Source organism: Falco biarmicus, chromosome Z, assembly GCF_023638135.1.
Source record: "Falco biarmicus isolate bFalBia1 chromosome Z, bFalBia1.pri, whole genome shotgun sequence".
Lineage (NCBI taxonomy): Eukaryota > Metazoa > Chordata > Aves > Falconiformes > Falconidae > Falco > Falco biarmicus.
In genome coordinates, this window is record NC_079311.1 from 61,951,452 (window position 1) to 61,968,244 (window position 16,793).

Sequence of the window (16,793 nt, forward strand, 5' to 3'; positions counted from 1 at the left end):
CAGAGGAAAGGACAGTTATCTTCTATTGCTGTCTTAGAAAGCATGCCTTTTTTTCTTTAAGGAAAGAAACCATTTAAATACAAACAGCTATATTAATGCAAAATTCAGCTCAGACTTTACACAAAATCCAGTAACCCAAATCAAGATTTACTGCTACCATATATGTTATTCAGTTGCATACTACATTAAATGAAGTTGTATGTAGAAATGCACTAGGTACTTTAAAAACACAACTTAAAGAGCAGAGTTTGATCTGGAAATAAACACTAGTTTGACCCCCATTGCCCCACCAATAAATACAGAAATGCAACAGATATTTTTTTTTGTACACTCCTAGCTTAGAAATACATTACTTACCACAGTGTCAATAAGTGTAGGTGCTGACTGCCCAAGTGCTTGGTAGTGTATGCGAACAAGATTAGAGGTTTCTGAAGGTCTCCACAGCTGCTGCCCAGTTGCATTAGGAAGTAGGTACTTGCCTGTCAAGTTAAGAAAGACTGTGTTAAAATACTAGATGCTGCAGGTGAGGCAAGGCAATGGACTGAGTTTACTGTAAGATAACACTCTTTAACATTCAAAAACATTTGGTTTTTTCACTATAGCCCTGACCAGAGGGGATTCCACTAAAACAGAATTCCTGCTATTCACTTGCTAGTCCTTCACATCACCCTTCCACAAGCTACACTTCACTTAGGCAAATTCATTCTTTCCGCATTCAATTTCAATATACAACTGTACTTCTTTCCTACCTAGAAACACAATGCAACAACAGATAGAAACATCCAGAATGGTGAGTCTGAACCAAAGAAACTTAAATTCTGAAGACCAGCTAAAAATAATTTTAAAAATAATTTAAAAATAAAAAAAAAAAATATTCTACTATATACTCCTTGAAGAATAAGGTTCCAAGCCTGAGGTACAAGACCAGGTTTGTTGGAATAAGGCACTTACTACGTAGATAACAATTACACCACCCTGTGAGTGGGGACTACTCTGTTTCTATTCCAAAATTCCTTATAATCTACCTAGTAGTAATCACTCAATTCCCAAGAAAGTATCTGTACTCAGTGACCCAGGTAAGAGGAAATCCCTGAGGCACAGACCAGCCAAACCGCAGGAGCACTGGCATCAGGCTCTGAGGGAGCAGCTGGCAGACCCCTCCTCGGTGGTTGCATGCTGACCACCTAGCAGCATCACTTCATTGTGGCCAGACCAGCTCGGGCCCAGTGCCAGAGAAGGTCAGATCCCCAGCCAAAGCTCTGCCACTCAGTCTGGAACATGTCCCCACAGGTACTAGTTAGGTAGAAAGCACCTCTGGCTCAGGAAGCCCCTGAGCTGTAAACCAGCAGTAGGGAGAATACTCAGGTAACTAAAAGGACAAGTATGTAGTGATACTGTTCTTGCTTACTGTCAGCCACTGTCAAGGAACAGAACAAGAGGCTATATACTGCTCGTATCACATACGTACACCTTCAGTTTGCGACAATAACACTACTAAAGCAACTGACTTATCTTAGAAGACAAGCTGATGCAAAGTGACAATTGAAAAGATTATTATTTTTTAAATCAAATCTAGGTTCAAAACCACAATGAACAGTTCAAATGAAAACCACCTTCAAATGAAACATTCTAAACTTCTGTTTCCTGAAATTACTAATTCCCATCTCATTAATCTTGTCACCTCAGAGAACTACAGAGTGGGTATGTGTATGACCATTGACATGGGATTTGCCATGAAATCAAAGGCCTCAGCTTCATAACTTTATTTTTAACAGCAGATCCACTGGTCTCTGTAAACTGACTGTCTTAGAGAGTTGCCAAGAAGCAGCACAGGACAGTCTTTTTAATGCTTCCCAATTAATCTTCAAGATGTGCTACTGTTCTTTATTACACTGGTAAAGCAGAATCCACAGACATTTTTCACCCAATTTCCTAACAGCTTGCCCAAGACTAGAAGAAAATGTGTAACAAAGCTGTGGTTTCTTGCCCAATTATCCAGGATAACATTTTCCAGAACTGGAAAGACTGAATTAATTTACCATCTGCTCTCTTTGCCTGTTTATATCAAATTCTGGTTAACTTTTTACGTAGTCTCTCACCATCCTCAACTACAAGGATGCTATAAAAGCTTAAGGCATTGATTCCAACATCCACATGTCTGATATTCCATTGAAGTCAATCCTGGAATACACCAGTGACTTATGCAGTCAATTACAGCTTATATCTATCACCTCAAAAGGTTAATTCCTTCTCATCCAGGCACGAGAAAGAGAATTGAAAAGTGAGTGGGGAAAAAAAAAGCTATATATACCTCGCGCTTAAACAGGTATGTTTTATTTCTTTAATGCTTTCCACATCAAAAGAGGTCTGCATTTCCTTTACTTGCTTTTTGACTCTACTCCTTCAAGTCAATGGTAAGATGAGGTTCTCTGGGTGAAACCACATATTTCCTCATGCTGGCTCCCCTCATTACAAAAAACTCTCCAGCTAGAATGCACCCTACAAACACTGTAATGAAACTCTGCAAGAAGGCTCCTAAAATTCCAGCAAAGTCAAGCCAGCTCCAAATATTGTATCACTCTTGGTAACACCAGTAAAATGCTTTGGCAACACCTGTTTTGTCAAGTAGGCATATATTACACAAGTCACTCAGAAACTCTGTATTACCCCACCCTAGAAGCCACAGGAAAACTACATTAAACAATTTGCAAGTTGATCACTGTTAGCATACTCTTAGTGCATTTTATCATCATAGGAATCAATACTTGAAAACAATAGAGTTGTCATCTGATCTTTAGGAAAAAAAAAGAATGCAAGTAAGAAAAAGGCCTTGTTTATTAAAGCTTGTTCTAAAACTGCGGAAGAGCATCACCCTTTGGTTAACCAATGCACTTCCTAGTCAGGGTTTGAAAATAGTCTCAAAATCCATTGTCAGACTTTAGGCTTTTCCCAGAGTACACTGATTCTCATTTCAGATAAACCCTCTGAGCGTCCCATGGGAAAAAAACAAAATGGAAGGCCATCATTTGTATTTTGTCCATAAATTAATCTGGTTTTGTTTAGGTTTGGATCCCAAGCCAGAAAGGTTTATTATTAATGTTTGTCCTTACTTTTTGCTTTAAATGTGAGCCAGACCCAAAATATGGCAAACCAATATTGTGATTCCTACTCATGTCAGTCACCCAGCAGAGCACAGCACTCTGAGGTACCTTACCATGGGCAGGGCTATGCTGACACAGAACATCTCCAATGGACACCGTTATTCTTTGTCCTTTACAGGCATCTCTGTTTTACTCAGTTTTTATCTTGCTCAAATGTCTGAAAGAAAGTCTAAGATATTTTAGTACAGAGGCAAGATGGGAGGCAAACCTACTCTTTACAACAAGAAGATCTTACACTAAGCCTTTCCTTCAACTGTAAGATTTTGCCTGACTGACAAGAAACCAGAGTACATTAACTCAGCATCACAGGGCCAGTGTCTGCACTGTAAGAATTCACTTAATACTCCATTATTTCATGATTAACCTCTAGAAATATTTAAAATAACTTTGGATAGCCTGTGGAGTACCTAATTAGGCAGTCAACACTAGCAAAACTGCCAATGAAAATGTAAGCTGGAATGACCTGTCCTCCCATCCTTACCCCAAACAGGAGCCTTGAGGGCACTGTAGATTTCACAACATACTGAAATCAAGGTAAGCGTAGCACACTGTCTGCAAATTCCAGTTCTTATCATAGTGCATCCACACGTGCTTTTAAACACAAAAATAGCATATAATAAACACGCTTTCTATAGAAGCAGAAAAAGCCATGGCTTATACAAAAAGATGGTAACAGATAAATCTCTTATCTGGGAATACCATTAACCTTTATGCAGAGAGATATTACCAGGAGATAAGCAGTTACCAACAAGAACACCAACTGCAACAAAATATCTTTAAATAACAGCTGTACTTTCAATCCTGTGCTGCTTAAAATAAGAAAAGTTGGATATACTTTACAGGAATGAAATGAGGTTTTTATATTTCCAAAGGCAAATGGAACATCAACATTTCTTACAGAAAAAAAAAAAAAATATCTGCCAACTCAGTCCACTTTCTTTGAGGGATTACAGTGCCACTATGTTGAACCACCATTTAACAAAACAGTCCCTCACCACTAGTTGGTCAGCAACTCTCCCTGGATTCCTCCCTTAAAAAAAAAAAAAAGAAAAAAACCCCCCTCAGACTATCCACTCCTTTTTCTTGCTGCTGCAGTACTCCCACATTTTCTCCTGTTACAGTTTCACTCATTATTGCATGTATTTTCCCCCTTTCACATTTTCTTTAAGAACCCCTTGAGTTTACACATAACCACACTTTTCACATAACAGTTTGGTTGGGAAGGAACCTTAGAAATGACCTAGTTCCAGCCCCCTGCCATGGGCAGACACACCTTCCACTAGACCAGGTTGCTCAAAACTCACATCCAGCCTGGCCTTGGTTTAAGCACTGGTATTACACATAAAGCTTAAGCTGAAATGCGTTATTACTTTTTACACTGCATTCATTTCTGCCTCCAAGTTTAATGCTGCAAGCAACTACCCTCCTTTTTGAGTGAACTGACTCATTGGGGGACAGAGAAGAAGAATTCACCTCAACTCCACCTGATCCCTTCCATCTTAATTTGGCATTTTTGGCCCACATACAGCACATAAATACTGCCAGTGTCCAGGCCAATCTCCATCTAACAACAGACCATTGCCACACCAGTAGTAATTTTCTTATTACTTTCATCAGCTACTGATGCAGACAAGTCAACTACTGATACACGTCCCCTGCTGCTGTCCCATTCGATCCTAAGATGGCCTCTGAGCGCCTCCCATGCCTTCCACAGTGGCTTTGCTGGCACCTCTGCTACCCTTCCTGCGCCTGAAACTATCAAGAGAGCCCAAAGTCACAACACTGTAACCAATGGCGTCTCCTCCCACACCTGAATGCAGCCCTCATTAGTCCAGCACATTTATCAAAACACATGTCAATGAAAGGTGTCTTAAGTTGATTACATAATGGCAATAACTTAATACTCATTGGTAGACACAGGGAATACAACCCTGGAGTTCACCGTTATCTCCCTCTGCCTCTCACACGCCCAACTTCCTTTTATAACGGGCATCTGTAGAAAGCCCTAATGGAATCTTTGTTACTTACTTCCGTCATCCAGCATGCACATATTTGTTGTATGCCTTACTGCGTAAGGCCAAAAGAGACTAAAAAACCACACATGCTTCCTCAAAGATCAGTCTCAGAAGATGGGCTTTGCTTTACCTTAATTAGAAAAATCTTCCCTACAGCTAAAGTAGTCTTCTTCCCCTCTCCCTCTCACATCCATACCACAGTGGGATGGCTGAGAATTACTAAATGAGCTTAAACTTCATACCTATACATCTTCCACCTTCAGTTATAATTTAGAAATTACTTGTCTCAAATCTTCAGCAGTCTCATGTCCAAAAAGTACATTAAACTGGACTATGTTTAAGTGATGATGAGAAAGCTGTATTGCTCCTTCTGATATGTAATTTTGCAAAAAGAAGAATCCTGCACACCGAAAGCTCAGAGATAGCTCTTACTTGCAACTCTAAATATTGGCAGACTTGCAACAACCAGGTTATGCATAGCATACACATGCTCTAACTTTAAGAACATCAGAAAATTCACCATTGCTCACTTCAACCACGATGCGAACAGCTACTTCAGCCTGCTGCCAGTATTCTTGGCTGCCAGCTCTCTACCACCTTAACATTTATCTTTTTGCTACCTGCTTCAAAGAAATTATGATAAGATATGACATAACTATCTTCCACTGCACTGTGAAGAAAATGCCCAACAACCCTATTAGGAATGACAAGTGTGAAGTGATGTGCCAACACACTGCTTTCTCTATAGTCCCTACCTACTACGATCCCTATTTTTGCCTCATATATACCTTCCTAGGCCACATGATTGAAGAAATTATTTGTAACTATATGTTTACAGTATTTTTTCAAAAGACGAAGTTTCCCAATAGAACAGCTTGCCCTCATTTTCACAGGAAAATATCTATAGACTTTTCCATTCAAGTCCTCAACCTTCAACCTAAGGACTAAGCATAAGAAGTACTTTCCCCTCTTCTCAAGCGTTTCTCAAGCTGTACATTCAACTGATGTTAAAGCATATGTCTTGGAGCAAGCAGGTGCAATTTCCCTCCACATGTGGTCAGACCACTGGCTTCACAACATCCATTCAACAGAGTCCACCAGTGAAAGAGGAAGATGTAAGCCTCTAGGAGTACAGATAATGTAGTCTTGATGTGCAATTATAATGTATTTATAAACACAGCACAGAGACAGTTTTGCACTAACAAGCTGAGTTACTAGCAACAACAGGACTGCAGCCTCACAGAGCTCTAATTTAGGTATTCAGCTGATTAAACTCAAGCATTTAACTAAGTCCAGGCAAGTTCTTTCATGTGTGCTTCTCCAGGTACTTTGCTGAATATACTTCAGCCAGCTAATTCAACAGCTCTTGCGGTATTTTTTAAGGAGCTACAATGCAAACTTCAGAAATTTAATATGCATGTTCACTTTCTCCACATTTTATTTTTCTACTATTCAAGATGACTTATCAACTTTCAAGCTGCTCTTATAAGTATCCCAGAGAAGTTTAAACTCTACTTCTCCACCCCTCAAAACAGCCAACTTGCAAATGCATCTGCTAAGCGGGCACTCTACTGCTACAGTTTACTTTGATCTCAACACCAACTTCACATGTTCCGATGACATTAATTATAAGCAAAATTAAGCAGCAATCAAGGAGTTAAAGGTAAAATAATGAGACAGGAATACAGTATCTTCTGTTCTCAAGGTACACTATTACATGATGCAGAGTTCAGACATGAAAGAATATGGAAATTATCTTGCTAGGCACACAGGGAAGTAAAAACGCAACTCTGCAGGCTGATTGAAGCCTTAGACCAGGGGTCCTCAAACTATGTCCCACAGGCCGGCTACGGCCCCCCAGGGTCCTCAATCCAGCCCCCAGTATTTACAGGACCCACCCGCCCTCCCCTGCCGGGGGTTGGGGGGGAAACCAAGCAGCCGCAGATGACTGCCTGCCACTGCAGCCGCGCGCCGGCCCCCTGGTTAAACAGTTTGAGGACGCCTGCCTTAGATGATGAAGGTAACTGACAGTGACAAACATAAGCTAGTGTCATCTCAACCACCAGTGCACCAAGAACCATTTAGAAATGTGTATTTCACAGCACAATATATTTACTTCATCTGTAAAAGACAGCTTTATACTGCATGCTTGGGAAAAAACATTTTCTCAGGTGTGTAATTACAGAATAGCTTGCACCTATCTCTTTCCACTAATTCTGGATGAAGTTTAACATGTGGTACAGTGCTTTAAGGAAGCCTTTGAGGAAGGCAGTGAAAAGACTCCAGCACATGTTCTGGGTAGGCAATGCTACTGAATGAAGAGTGTTGTGCCTGTTGTCATGCACACCTGGCTGTTGAACCTTCTGTACCCAAGACAGAGGGGTGTTAGCGCTGGTGCTGGGCTGCCACCCTCTCTCCACTACTGTCGGGGAGAGCCCTCAGGCAGCTGCAGCTGAAAAAAAGACATTCTAAACTGAGTACATCCAGTCCTGTCATGCATCACAAACATGAAAGCAATTTTGAAACTCATTTCTGCTCTGATATCTGAGGGGAAGAAAACGCAGGAAGTAAAATTTCTACAAAAAGGCACATCTGAGAGCTTTGGCACTGGCAGCCATCCTTCCTCTGCATCCCACAGCACCCTGGCTTCTGGAGCCTGAGACAGGCCAATAAAGCCCACCAAGCTGTATCCCCAGACGCAGCCATGAAATCACAGGAGTTTTTATGAAATTGTACATGCATAATTAATAAGTCCCATAATTGGAAGTCAGTAAATTATTTTGACATTATACAGAGGAAATAGGGAACACTTCCCCTTATCTACACCAGCTGGACATCATTAATGATCTTTTTAAAATGTTGCCACTAAAATAGTGACATTACAGTTATGACAAGCATTGTACAGAATGGGAAGTTACCATTTCCAAAGAGGTTTCAAGATACAAGTCCCATGATTGTATGCCTAGCTCTCCTCATCCACCAAGCTGAATCAAGTATTTGACACTGTAAGGTTTCATGAGCTAATCTGCATTTTCAGCAATATTAATAAGAAAAAGATACACAGCATAATGTTTGTGAAAACCCTGGATTTCTACCACTGCCAGCTGGTCCCCTATATGACTTCCCTTCAAAGTCCTGCCAGCACATGCCAACCCAAGGATGAGAGAATAGCTTATTCTTCATGGCCCATAAAGCTGTTACCTTTCTGCCAGTTAGTGTTTGTAAAGCAATGAATCTCTGATGCAAAGAAAACAAAGAAACCCCAGATTCATTTCAAATCAACCACAGATTAGTTATAAGGGAACAGCAGTAACTGCCGAGTATATCTGGATGACTGATGACTCAGAGGTGGAAAGCTGATCAAAGCAGGAATATTAAAGAAAAAAATATACACATCCCAAGATTTCTTAGTTTTCAGCTCTTCACTAGATCATGAGGTAAATTCATTAATGTAAGTGCTTTCAAATCTTTGGATTAAAATTCTATAAAATTAAATCTGTATGTGTTATGTCACCAGTATTTCTGTAAGATCAATTTAAGGTTAGCAAGATAACAGCCGTACCACAATTAGAGACAATTAGCCCAGCAGGAAGCCTGTTTCCAGGCAGTTATTGATGAGATAACAGGAGGCAAGATAAGAAGTTGATGCTACAGGTAACAAAGTGTATTTTTTTTCCTTTATATCTCACTGCAGAGCTTATTGGTACAGCAGAGAGACAACTGAGCTAGCTGCAGCACTCTGCAGACTACAAAATCTTTCCAACAATATGCTCTCATACCTTTCAGAAGTAGAAAGGGAGACATCAATCTCCAAATGCTGCACCAGGGCAGCTGAGAAGACGGAACAGACCTGCACCGCACACTGCAGTACAGATGAGCAGCAATGAGACATGAAAGCAAGGCCAATTTGATTTGCTTGTCCAAGTGATTTGCCAGGTTAACCCCCTTTGCAGTAAGAGCTTATTTAATTTCTCAGCCTTTCACATTACTTTCCGCCATGAATTCTATTTAAGCATCTCTGAACACAGCAAACTAAAATCTGTAGACAATTTAAGCCAAAAACCCTCTGACTGTAGACAGTCCTTTGAAGTCTGTGGAGATCAAGAAAACCAGCCACCACAGAAAAGCAGCTTTTTAATTAAACATCTTTTCTCCTGATTAGAAACAAGTTTAAAGCCCCACTCTGTGCACTGTTAGGAATCCTTAAGAAGGCCATCTAAGGCTAGGGCGAGAAGCATTTAAATACATATTGTACACACCAAAGTCTATTGTCCCAAGAAGCACAGAGCTGACCTGACCTGACCGTGCTTTGCTTTCAGTCTGCCCAGCACTCCTCCAACACCCCTGCACACCCAGCGGGCACCAGCATCCTTATGAAGCAATGATCCTTTCCCTCTCTACTTGACTTTGGGCTACTAAACGAGTAGCTACAGCTCAGCTTTGTGACAGGACTTACTTCACAGCTGAACAAACTGTGCAACGACTGTGTTTACAGCACCTGTGGCAGAACTTTCAAAGCTCCAGTTTACTCCCCAGGTAAAGGATGTCGCAAGTGCTGTTACAGGAATGGGTGAACACAGGGAAGGGTAAGCTGGAGCAGGAAAGGAGTTATGATGCAAAGGCAGAGAAAGGCAAACGCTAATTACTGTGTAAGTGGTTTTGCTACCCAAAACTTTATAACCCTTTGGAAACATGACATTTTAAACTAAAAGAGGTACTGGTCATAAATTACTTTCAAATACTTTCACTCTGAAGCTGTTTTATCTCAGATGATGCTTATGTTTAGCAACCCCCGTTATGAAACACTATTTTTCATCCTTTCTTTCTATTAAGCAATACTATTAACACTTCACAACAAGCAGTATTAAAGTAGATTTGCTGGAGTAATAGCAGACTACATCCAATACAGTCGTTTTCCAAATTCAGCCTCTCTCCAGAAGTCGTCTTCCTCCCTCTCTTGGGGATGAAGATTAAGAGAAGCAATAATGTTGCAACAATTAGGCTGAAGTGACTTCTCCAAAATATAATAGCATTGTGTCTCCAGGAAGCAGTATTTTATTTCTTTTATTGGCTGAACTTTATTTAATATCAGTGCTTCCCTAACAATTTTCAACAGGAAGCAAAAGTAGATTTATTTGAAAAACATTGACTGAATTTTTCTCAACTCCTAAGAGCATTCTTTGTCACTGAAAACGTGTGGTTGCCAGATTGCATAAAACAAGGCAATTCAGGAAAAAAAAAAACAAACCTGGGTTCCAGTTTCCCTGAAGCTGTGTAGAATGTAAGTTTAGTTTCCATCTCACCTCTCCAAGTTTCCAAACCTTCCCTCCCTTGTGTTGATTTCCCACTGGAAAGAGCTTGCACATCATTCTCAATTTTTCTCAAATTCCTATACAAAGAATTTTGCAATTTACTTCAGCCAATTTAGAGTAGTAGGTTCTCAGTAACTGTAAACCTTCAGGTTTTTTAAGTCTCATTCAACATATTGCAATAATACAGATTTTATTTCTTCTCATTTGTCATGCATAACATTATTCCCTGTTGTAAAGTCCAATAAACTCATTTATTTGGGATCTATTCCCAGAGATAAAACCCCTATCTATTTACCTCTCCTAGTATTCAGCCCTGCAGGAGCTGAACTATTCTGTTTTATATAAACAAATTACATTTTTATTTTTGTTTTCTGTTATTAATACTACTTACACTTTATGGCTCAATAATGTTGTGGTTCTAACAGCAACACAAAAGAAAGTATCACAAAAAGTACAATTAACTTATTTTCTAACATTTAGATTGAGCAACAAGCATCAGCATAGGAATACTCTGCAGATTTGTAAGCTAGAAGTCATCTCTCAACTCCCACTCAATTTCCAGGAGTTTAGCAAAGGTAATATTTTTGAACAACAGGAGGTAGGGATTGTACCTTAAGCAACTTCAAAAATATCCTCATGAACTGTTTTTCAATGGACTGATCCCCACTAAGCGAGCATTTAAGTTTAGAGCATCAAAAGCAACAAAACAGAATTAAAAATAAAGGAAAACAGCAATCAGTGTAAAGTAATATTAAAGATCAAGTACTTTTCCAAATTACAGGTCTCCAAATATTTTTGCCCCCTCACGGGCCATGAGTATCTCTTCAGACACATGAAGACTCAAACTCAAATTAGGGAAGGGAGGTGTGAGCATAGAAGTAAACTGAAAACAAGGACTTACAGCTTATTCATTTTAACTGAAGGCCTTCTCATCCCCTCTTATTTTTTTAAGCGGTACTGTGATTCTTTTAGTTTCAAACCAGAACAGTGAGCCACTCCTAACAATTACAGAAACTTAAAAAACCCCACAAACTTAAGCATGTAAAAAATCATGTAAATCAAGTCCAAGGTAACAAGGTAACACTGAAATCATTAACTTCATGTTATTGAGCATTTGAAACAATTTCAGGAAATAGTTCTCTATCTGCAGTGCTTTCTTTAAAATGAATTTTATTTAAAAATCCCAAAAGAATACTAAGAACCTTCTGTCATCAGAATGACTTTGATTAATTTAATCAGTATCATGAAAGCTATTAAGATATTTAAACTATTTTAGGAGACCAAAGTCTCAGGGTATTCAGGTTCATTTAAAGTGCATTAGTAATAAAGCAGTTTAGCATCACTGCACACTTTATTCCCAAATCCTGACATGAAACCCTGCACAACATATTGCAAGCAGACAAAAAGCATATCCATTTCCCTTCATAAAGGCCTCAAGCAGTAATTCAAGCATAGAGATAAAGACCAGAGACTACAGCAGCAGTGCACATTTGCTTCATTTGTTTTCGATTAGACTGCCTTCTCCTATCTGGAGGGCTTACATGGAAAAGTTCCATTTTTAAAGACCACCACCCAATTTAAAAGTTAAACAAAACAAAAAAAAAAATCAAACCCCCACACCAACTCCTGCTGAAATAATATGTAGTGTGCTGGCAATTTTTAGTTTCAGTAAAACATCAGTTTGGTCTACACTTCAATTTTTTAGAGTAGTAACACTCCAGAGAAGCCAGAGCTCACCATTAGCAAAGCTGGTATTTCAGATTGCTTTAAAGCACTACTTTCATGAAAGCCCATGCAGACCACAAACACTCTTACGTTTCTGAAATCTTCATAATACAAATCTTGATAAAAATGAAGTCACAAGGGAAACTGTAAAACTTTCCCCCTGACACTAAACATCACAGCAACTGTTACGTGCTGATGTGACAGAGTTCCTTCTCATGAAGCATGAGACAATTTGTTAATTAGGTGAAAAAACAAAAAAATACTGCCACTCATAAGAAGCATTATGATTCTAAGCTACTGATTACAGACAAAGTGCAACAATGCAATAGTTTCTTGGAGCTTCTTCCAGCATAAGGACAGGGAAAGGGGTGGGAAGGAAGTCAGAAAAGTGAATACTTTAAAAGCACTTCCCAGACACTTGTGGCAGAGGAGTCACCTCTGTTCACCATGGCACCATTTTTCATCCCTAATCAAAAACATCTCTGAGCAATGTAGAGCATTGAGACACAGAAGACAGTCACAGCTCAAGTAAATGCCATTTCAACTTCCTCTAACCTGAATTTCACCTGTTTGATTTTGCTACCAATCAACATCACTTGAACAGATAAAATAAGATGTTGAGTCTCAAATTTATCCCTTCCACAAAAGTCTCTGAACCCTATTATCCCTCTCACCAAGTACTTAATACCCTGTTCTTCACAACAAATTCTTCAAACCGTTAGAAACAGTGCACTTCAGGAACATATTTAATTGCCAAATTCTAGTTAACTTAAAAATTATTTTTCTTGAAATACACAAAGCAAGTGCCAGTTAACCTGTCATTGGGACAGGTTTTCACATTCCTTTCATTCCACACTCAGGAATCACCACTCTTTGGTGAGCACCCAGCCACACTCCTCCCAGGATACAATCATAGTTTCAGCATCAGACACTATCAGGACAGGAAAGGCCTGGGGCCCTCCTCAAGCATCCTGCTGCTTCTGCATGGCTCCACAGAGAAGTTGCAGCCCACAGCCAGTGGCTAGCTAGTAATGGCCCTCCACCACTGTGAGGACTCCAGATAAATGAGGCCAAACTGCTTTTTTTTTTTAATGAAATTAAGTCTAAAGGGACCATCTGTGCAGTTTAGCTCCCTAAGGAAACAAGATGTATGTGATCACGTGGACGAACAAACGCATGCAAGCATGTCTCACACAACCTTTAAGCCACCAAACTAAGTCAGCAAGGTAAATGCCATATTCCTGAAAACTTCAAGAAGTGTGTCATCTTCAGGTTGTCCATAGCCACCTATCAGCACCCCATCAAGACAGAGCCTCAAACGTGAGCTCACTCAACTGACAATTGGGGAGCCCACATGGAAGACACTTTATGGAAACTCCGGGTGGAACTCACACCTTGCCCAAAGAGTTCAGCCACAAGGCAAATGCCAGGGGCAAGGTATCATCAGCTCCACAGCTGCTACACCTCCAGGTGACATTACAAACACCCCAAACTCACCAGTCAAAGCTCCTCCAAGGCTTCCTCTTCTGAACTGTCTGCCATCTTCACTCAACTGCCTCTTAAACTTAGGGACATAAATGACTTCAGGACTGCTGCATTTTCGAGAAGACATAGGCTGGGGGAATAGGTAACCAAGCTGCAAAGAAACAGAGTTTAAAAAATAAAATAAATATGTATATATAGTTTATATGCTTACCTTCACTGAAAAAAACCCAAAACCTAACTTACCTTTACATAAAGCTTATGACAGCATGGGGCAGGGAAGAGGGGGAAGTGTTTACAAAGATTTTAAGGTAATTAAATTACTAAATGAAACAAAAAATTTCACAAGTGCCAGATTTGTGGCTGGCTGTGTAAGAAAGCCACCTTCCTCTAGTACAGCTCATACCACCTCCAACCACACTCTCACACAAGGAGTATTTTCGCAGTGGTCCTGTCTCAAAGTATGCGGGATCAGACTTCAGCTTATTTAACCTTCCATAAAGTAGTCTTTTTGCAGCTGTGAGCGATCTGACTTTGCAACCCATGAGATACCTGCTCTTGCCAACATCTTTCCTTACCAATTTCTCCCTGCCTTCACGTGAGCTGTCACTAGATGGCACTGTACCATCAACAAAATGCAATCCACTGCCCAGTGTAGGGAAACGCTGACAAATGGATTTATCAACCCCAGTACAAAAAGAAATAATTTATACTGTTCATAAAACAGGCATTCATTTACACTGACTTTGAAATAAGCATAAATACAGATCCTCAAATTCTGTTGCTGTCACTATTCCTACACAAGATGTTAACCCTCTGGTTTTGACAATACATTTGGTATCTCTGTATTTGATAAAATTCACCAAAAAAAAAAAAAAAAAGAAACCAAAAGAAAAAATAATTGAGCAAATACAGACAAAGAAAGAAAAAGCAGGGATGCAAGTAAGCAAAGCAGAAAATTTTACAAGCATCCTTCACCTTAAACTTAAAAGTCAGGTGGTGTCACTATTTTACAAAGCACTCAAACGTTATTCTGTAGCATTTAAACCCTGATTCTCAACACCCTTATTTTAGGAAACCAAGTACAAAGTCTTTTAAGATTTCTGCAGTTCATGTACTGAGACTTATCAGCCAAAAAGTCTATGTATCACCTGCATACCTGACTGCTTCATCCTCTCTGTCCACTCGAAGGGAAGGAGTCACCATAGTCACCAATGAAGATGCACAGTGAAGCCCATTTTTGCTTACCGCTAATCCCACAGCAAAGTACTGTATTCCCTACAAAGTATTTCAAATCCCGTGTTTAGAGTTTCTTTTGAATTTAGTATTTCAGGTAAGTTAGTGGTTTGGGCTTCGGTTTTGTTTGGGGTTTTTTTATCAAATCTGCAGCTTATTTGAATCATTTGCAGATACACATTTCTAAAGCATCAAGGAACATGTTCGTTTCTGAATCTGCTTCTTCGGGATATTAGGACTCATTCATGTTCATGACAGACACTGAACTAACTTATGAACTCACAGTCCATGCCTTCAGCAATTTCCTAAACTGGAAGGCTTGGGGTCACAAAGACTATTTAATTAACCATTGTTACTATTTACCTTTCACAAACCCCTGTATATCACAAATATTTCTATTTCCAAGTGCTAAGATAGCTCACAAGCTGAATTTACAAATCAGTTAAAAAGGGAATGACTGACAACAGCTGGCTTCTAAGGAACATTATTTTGGGACTCTCACATGTCTGTAAGCTAATACTGATGACTGACGGACAGCAATGACTGCTCAAGGCTGCACTCAAGAATGACTCTGGTTTAGGTGAGTTATTGGCAAAAATTCATGTACTTTCTTAAAACGCACTTCAAAGTAATCAACCACATTTGAAAACTTTTTCCTGGCATAAGGTTCATAAAAAGCTTTCAACAACAAGAAGGGGAAAAAAAAGAAAAAATATTCAACAAATGCATTAAGCTCCCTGAACACTGTCACTTAAGTTACAAAACAGAATTACTGCATTCCACCTTGCCACCTTTTCCTCATATAATCAGTTATGCTTCACAGCTGCTAAAGTCACTCCCACAATAAACACACTTGGGCATTCTGTGACATGCAGTCTGATCACAAAATCCAGAATTCCAATTAAGTTGTGCCCCTTTTCCACAGCTTTCAGGGTTTCAGAAGAAACTTTAAGATGGAGCTATAGCACAGCGCAGCACAGTACCATCGAGGTCCTCAATTCATATCTAAGATGTTTTTCCAATGTCCCAGCTATCAGCTTCAGAAAGTATGATGCTTAAAAGCTAAGACAGTTTGAACATCAACCCCCATTAGCTTATCATTTTAACAGCCATGCCCTGACAGCACTCTCTTGCAATGGTACCTCCTTGCTGCTAGGTGACTCTGCCCCAACTACAATTTGATACAATTCCAGCACCAACTTCAGGCACGCAAGTTCTCAACAATACAAGCTTCTTCAAGGATTTCACAGAAACGGAGAAGACAGACCCATGCAGTCAGGGACTGGGTCTCAGCCACGGGACAGAAGCTACCAGCCAGGAGGATGACATTGTGACCCCATGTGAAATGGCCATGCCTGAGGTCCTACATGTGCAGGTTCTTGGGAAACAGGACTGGGGAGGAAAGAAAGGGAATGGAAAGGGGAGAGACATTCTTCCCACCAACACTTTTCAACATGATGTCCTTAGCTTGAAACTCAATATGCAATTCTCTGACATGAGAAACAGGAGAATGAAAGGCAATTTCTGAAGTTTTGCATTTTTAAACACAAAAAGGTGAAATTCAGATTCTGTTGAAGAAGAACATGATTCTATTACTTGGAGACAACAAAAAAGGCATTCTTGCATACGCCTAAAGACCAAAATATCACAACAATATTAGGTTTCACTAAATGTTTCTTGGGGGCAGAAGTTCTATTTAATATGGGAACAGTCAAATTCAATATAGTAGACAACACACAGATCTGTCGGCTGTGTTTCAGCTGGATTTAGACAACCACATCTCATCACCTGAAGGAACTATACCAAAATACATTATATCATCTAGCAATGCAAAGAAACAATATGGAAATAGGAGATTTAAC

At 39.7% G+C, this 16,793-nt stretch overlaps 1 protein-coding gene across 1 annotated transcript in view; it reads right to left on the reverse strand.

Annotated features, from left to right (window-relative positions):
* The window catches only part of MAST4 (microtubule associated serine/threonine kinase family member 4), a 274,380-nt gene that overhangs the window by 203,061 nt on the left and 54,526 nt on the right, over positions 1–16,793 (reverse strand). Inside the window, 2 exon segments of the mRNA XM_056325127.1 lie at positions 358–479; positions 13,711–13,849. Of these exon segments, the coding sequence (XP_056181102.1) occupies positions 358–479; positions 13,711–13,849 (261 nt within the window).